Genomic DNA, 6,263 nt, shown 5'->3' with positions numbered 1-6,263 from the left:
CTAAACGGTCAACTTTACAGGCAATCACAAAGGTACCCTAGCTGCTTTGGGTCACCTCACCTTTTAGTTGATTTGAAGCTAACTTTGCTATTCTCTCTGCTCTGGTTCATCTTTTTATATAACTTGTGAACCTGAGGGAATCGAGTACCTTACAGACTCCTTTACTTAAACATCAAGCACCACCACAACCAACAGGCTTTTATCTTTTCTGCAGGTCTGTCCATTCCTCTGGAGGCAAAAGGTACCCAGTAACATTTATAAACCTCGTTTTGCCGCACGAAATTAAAAATGAAAAGGCTATGTGCAAAAAATATTTGACCGTTGTAGAAAGGTCCTTTATGTTATTTTCAAATTCAATAATCAACTTGGAACTTCTGAAGTTCTGGGTCCCTCTTGTTAAATTTCAGCCTCACTGGATGCATGCAGTAAAAGTAAGGAAATGATTGCTGCGTCTAATCTGGGTCCTACGTTAGGGAACTGTGAGCTGAGACTTTGAGGTAGGTTCGAATATAGACTGAAAGAATTGAAAAGGTTAAAAATTTAGGTGGGTACCCCAAGTTACGAACAAATACTTAAGTAGAGATGAATATATAAACAGAGCAGTTAATTACAACTTAAAACGGAAAATGCTCAAACACCCCCAACCAAATCCAAACCCACCAACCCAAACAAGAAAGGAACTTAATATAGGATTCACACACATTTGATTAAAGTTGGTGCTCTGATTCGCAGCTTAGCACAGGAGGGAGAAGCACTCAAAATGTAAATGGGGATTTTTAACTCTTTAACCCATTTACTTCTCCAAGACCAGAACCTAACCTACATTTTCATATGAGATGGTTATCTAATGTTGGTGTTAGTATAATCACAGCGCTACCTACAATCTTTACATCACCCACCAACCTCCCCCAAAAGCCTATATCCGTTCTTAATACTCTGATACTGCCACCGCCGATTGTACGTCAACATCGGCTTCTCTTGCTGCAGGTGAAGTCATAGGTTCAGGTTCAGGTTTGTATATCTGCTCCGGTTCGCCTGTTGGCTGTGATAACTTTGTATAGTGAAATTCAATCTGTAGTCGGTGATGAAGGGGTATTGAAGCCATCAATCCCTTCTTGATATCCTGTTGCAGTTCCCTTAGAGGAATAGCAGCCAAAAAGTTCTTGATGTATTCCTTGCATGATTCCTTCCCACTGCACACCACCTCTTCTCTTCCATCACTATTTACTGATTCCTCACCCCGCTTTAACCCTATTGGCCCAGAAGCAGAATCCTCCTTAGAATTACCATGCTCGCTCTGCAGATTTGAAGATTCAGCTGCTGTTACCTTCTGATGATTCCTGGCAGGTTTTTCCTCTGACTCTGCCTCCTTAGGCAATCTGTGGATTACTGTGTCTCGGTCAAATCTCAGAATGTATGCCTCGTTGCACCCTTCAAATAGCCTTTCCCCTAATGTATCAATGATGTAGTAAGCCTCTGGTTCAACTTTGAGGACAAAAAAATGGTCGTTCCAGCTGACAATGTACACCTGGGGGTCATCATTGTTGGTGCAATTCAATCCAGCATGGCTGATCTCGTCCCACATATTGTCAAAGGACATAGCACCATGCAGGAAATCGAAACCACCCTCTTCCATGCCATCTGGATGAAAGAACCCAATGAAGGACTTCTGCGGGTCAACAGACAGCGATCGGATCTTGGCCTGTAGGACTGTATCAAGGTCAAAGTGCTTGTCAGGAAAACGCTCTCTATAATTTTCATTCTCACAAAGGTTTCTCCACTCCAAGGAACCTTCTCTAATCAGGCTGTCAAACTGGGACTTGATAGGCATGTCATATCGGTTGTTCTGGAACCAATCTGCAATAACAGCAACCAGGGCTGTACATGCACTTTCTCCTGCAGCCCGCATATTTCTTTGATCAATTGAAGCATAGAAAACTTGAGTGGAAAGCTTCATCTGCCCATCACGGCTTATTACTTCCTTAAGCTCCCAGCTCCCCACAACAAAATTATCATCACCAAATTCGGAAAATGATGATCTATTTGTAGTTGAATCCTCGTCTGCCTTATGCCACTGTCAAAAAATGGTTGCTACAATCATTTTCAGATTTACAAAATATGACAATATTAACAACAAAAATAGCACAAAACAATTTGGAGACACAGAACTGTCCACAATAAATCAATAATAATAAGATCACCGAGATGAGACGACCATGTCATTTCTTGGGTAAGCTATGTTTTAAGACCAAGTCATTACCATTTAAATCACCGAATAGCAATAGCCCATAACATTGCAAAGTTTGCCATGAGTTATACTTCGTGCTAATCAGGAATCTAACCAAATGATTTTCAAGAATGCACGCAAAGTCCTGACTGTTCTAACTTTTCTAATTCATGGGGGGAGGCTTTCTCCTCCAAAGCAGTTTTTTTTTTTTTTTTTTTTTTTTTGGGGGGGGGGGGGGGAGTTTTGGGGATTACAGAAAAGTGTGAGCAAGGTAGATTGTTACCCCTTGAGAGGACTCATCAGAAGAGCTAAGCTGACGGCGATCAAAATCAATATCATCCCCACCTTCTTCTGCATTAGCTTTCTTTAAAAGTGGTTCCCCCTTTGCTTTAGGAGATAAGAAGTTCAATTTCCTTTTCCTCCAGCTCAAGATACTCCTCCTTGAACTGGGCTGTGGAGACTGCTGAGAGACTGATGCCATTGTTTCCTCCATATTGAGCAACGCTATGTCAGATTTGCGATTGCTATAGTAAATCCAGTCCTCATTAGAGTATAATAATCCTCCTACACAGTTTGTGTAGGCCAATGTGCCATAACTGAATGATTTTCTGAAACTAGAATTGAGCTTCTCGTCCTCCAGCTCTCCCCCATCATAATCATCAGGTGAGTCTGAGTCAAAAGGGTATACACAGTCACCATCCTCGCTTCTTGCTGAGCATCTGCCCTCACTGCCCTCTTCCTCTTGGCCTGCCTTCTTGGCTCTTCGATAAGATACATATTCTTTAAGTATTTTTACTCTTCGCAGACCTGCTTTAAGGGCAGAAACTTCATCTTTCTCCATTGAGAAATTTTCTCCAGGTGGTGGTGACACGGGAACAGGAACTACTGATCCCTGCATCATCTCGCCAGATACGTGGGTGGTTCTTAATTCCAATAAACTGAGAGATAGCTGCAACGAGATAGTGCTGAATGTCAGAAACAATTAGAACCACAAGAAAGAAATTATGGAGAAAGGAAAGTAAGCAGGTCAATCATGAAATGAAATTGCAGACGAAATTGAGATACCCAATGGAAATGCCGAATAGTTTAGATGAGATTGAAAATGACAAATTAGAAGACCACATACACAGATAATGGGACGAGTCTCCGCACCACCACCAGACTGCACAAGAGGGATGTTAATTTCAAGGTCTTTCTCGTCAACTGAAGAAGGGAATTCCGCAAGGTTCAAAGTAGCTCTTCCAACAATAAAGTCCTTATTCTTTTGCCTCCGCTTCAAGCACTAATCAAGATAAAATTTTGAATAAGTTCACCTGCTTAAGAAAATTTTACTAGTGGCTACTGCTAATCATGCATATAGCAAATACAATATTAAGAAATGAAATGCTGCATGAGAAAAAGTTGGCCTTTTAATTTACTTAAACACGCCATCACAATAATTTCACACATGCAAAAGCAAACACTGATAATTATAAGGAAACTTGAACTTAATTTTTCAAATTTAAAGCAAAGGTGAAAACAACAAAGACAGGAAAGGTATGAAATCATTATTAAAGCCAAGAAACAGAAGATTACTTCAGTACCACCCTAAACGAATAAAAACAGTAGAAATTCCAATGTTCTGAACAGAATAAACCATAAAATAACATAGAATCTAGAGACTAAAAAGCAGAAAATATGTACCTAGCCAGCCATACGCAAGCTCTGACAAAAGGATGGAATACTTAAGTTCCATTACACCTAATACGGAAGAACATTCTAACGTTACAGCAATGAGAAACTCTGATACTTACACCACAAACCAGCTACTCAGTTGAACAGAATTTAAACAAAGGAAAGCCAAAACAAAGATCATCACGTGATATTCTAACTAGAATCTGCAAAAATAACATGCTGCCTAAGTTTCTCCCCTCCTCATTTTGTTGATAGGCACTCCCTTCCCTGAGGACGACTTTCCACATATCAGTCAAATCTCATGGAACTTATTAAAAGAAGAAACAGAAGATGATAATACCCTTAATTCCATGACAAAGAGATGAAAATAAGGAAGAAAAAAATGAAGGGAGAAAGAAATCATCACCTCCCGCGAAACCCAACCTTGCTTGAACAAGATCGAGATCGATGATCCGTTGCTTTATAACGCAATAAAATTGAGAAAGACCAAAGACAGGAAAAGAGAGATAAAAATATCGAAGGAAAGAAATTGTCTACCCAATAGAATATAAAGCCCAAAAATACATTAACGGAAAGAAACCACAAAACAGAAATGCCACCGATGACAAAACAAATGATCATCGAAGTGTAAATATGGAAGAAGATATTAAAGAGGAAGTGGGGGAGACAAAGAAATCCCCCGCCCATCCTGCAAAACCTGATCTTTCTTAGAGAACGATATCGAGATCAAGATCAAGAACCAGCTGCTTCACTGAGGAGAACAGAGAACCAAAATAATTGAGGAAGACCAAACACAGGGAGTAAGGGAGGAAACAGAGATTAAAAAATCACAGTACAAAAGTCGCCTCCAATTGAAGACCCAACGGATGAAAAATAAAATAAGAGAGAGAGAGAGAGAGAGAGAGAGAGAGAGAGAGAGAAATCACGAAACAAAAACACCTCCATTGACCAAGCAGATGATCCAAACGGCAGAAACCCCGTAAGAAATAAAGGTACAGAAGCCAGAAACTCACATTGATAACGGTGAAGGAGACCTCCCAGGGATGGGTGGCGTTGTCTTTGTAAGTAGTAAGGTTACAGACGCTGAGAAACTCCTCATTCCAATGAACAACTCCATCGCTTTGCAGGTCCTCCTCCCTAGTGAAATTCCTCTTCACCGTCCGCCTTAGAGAACTCAAAGCGTTCTTGGGACCTTTCCATCTGATCTCCACCACCAATCTCGGTACCTCAGCCGCCGACTTCTCTCCATCCACCATAACCAAAGGTGGAAGACCTTCAAGCCTTTGCAAGAGCAGCTTAACCTCGAATTTCCTCGACAATACAGGCGGCCACGGCCGCCATTTCATCATCTTAACCACCATTACCCTCTTCCCCCCCAAAGATTTAGATATCAAGTACCCAAAAGGGAGAACAATTCTCAGCCCCCGAAAACCAAAAAACAAAAGTCAGTGAAACGAAACCCTAGAGAGTCCAAATATCTCTGACAAAACCGGCACAAGATTCAAAATCCAGTCTGTTGTTGGAGGCTTGGAGCATCAAACGATTAATATAGATCAAAGAAAAATCTGCCAGCGAAAACTACAAAAACAAATCGAATCCTATGGATCTTCGAAAAACCCAAAAAAGGTAGAAAACTTCCAGCGAGGATTCAACCTAACATTTAGGAGGAGGAGAGATTTTCTCTCTGAAGGTAACTCTGTATAGAAGAAGATGGCCCCGTCTCTCTTGAAGCTCTTAGATGGAAAAAACAACTGGCGAATATGTCCGTTATATATAAACCAGGAGAGAAACTGAAACAAATAGTTTCGAAAATAAGGCATTTGCCAATGGGCTAATTCCCACTTACTCGTCACTGGATATTCTTCCTTTTTATTATTTATTTACTATTTATCCTTTAACCTACTTTACTTTTGTTCTTAATTTCGTGCTTATCTATCCAAATCAAAATTTATAAAGTAAAAATAGTTTGATTTAGTCATTATTGTTGTGTAGGGTTAAACTAAAAGTTAACCACACAGTATTTTAGTCGTCGTTACTTTTATCCATCCGAAACTAACGGCGGTTAATCTAAAATTTGATCCTTCTTCTTTGTTGTCGTTACTTTTATCCACACGAAACTAACGGCGTAGTAATTGTTAGAATTATTCTTCAGTTCGAAGTATTATGGAAACAACATTTTAACTTCAGGTCTAAGACTCCTGAATCAAGACTGTGTGCTCCTCGAACTAGGGGTATAAACGAACCAGATTTGGATCGGATAGTCGTATATTCATATCCGTATCCTATTATATTCGGACGGGTTAGGATAATATCCTATCGGTTCTCTGAAGGATTCTATCGGATTCGGATGATAATTGGATAA

General features: G+C 40.1%; 1 protein-coding gene across 1 annotated transcript; it reads right to left on the bottom strand.

The window, feature by feature from the left end:
• Positions 1-292: 292 nt before the first annotated feature.
• On the bottom strand, positions 293-5,664 carry LOC149028007 (uncharacterized). Its single transcript, XM_089167730.1, has 4 exons — positions 4,915-5,664; positions 3,354-3,509; positions 2,511-3,176; positions 293-2,074 (listed from the first exon to the last, which is right to left on the bottom strand). Exons 1-4 carry the CDS (start codon positions 5,260-5,262, stop codon positions 929-931), a joined length of 2,316 nt encoding a protein of 771 aa, XP_089023856.1. The 5' UTR covers positions 5,263-5,664; the 3' UTR covers positions 293-928.
• Between the last annotated feature and the right edge of the window lie 599 nt (positions 5,665-6,263).

The sequence above is a fragment of the Hakea prostrata genome, chromosome 1 (genome assembly GCF_041222555.1).
Source record: "Hakea prostrata isolate BN-2017 chromosome 1, UWA_Hpros_2, whole genome shotgun sequence".
NCBI classification, from domain to species: domain Eukaryota; kingdom Viridiplantae; phylum Streptophyta; class Magnoliopsida; order Proteales; family Proteaceae; genus Hakea; species Hakea prostrata.
The sequence above is the reverse complement of the archived record's forward strand: the minus strand, read 5'-3'. Positions and strand labels throughout refer to the sequence as shown.

What these genes read in the sequence shown, in the direction of transcription:
- LOC149028007 (XM_089167730.1), bottom strand. Translation starts at nt 5,262, where the DNA reads ATGGTGGTTAAGATGATGAAATGGCGGCCGTGGCCGCCTGTATTGTCG. An exon ending in AGACTCGTCCCATTATCTGT is followed by an intron (nt 3,177 to 3,353) that starts GTATGTGGTCTT and finishes ATCTCGTTGCAG; the next exon opens with CTATCTCTCAGTTTATTGGA. An exon ending in CTGATGAGTCCTCTCAAGGG is followed by an intron (nt 2,075 to 2,510) that starts GTAACAATCTAC and finishes ATTTTTTGACAG; the next exon opens with TGGCATAAGGCAGACGAGGA.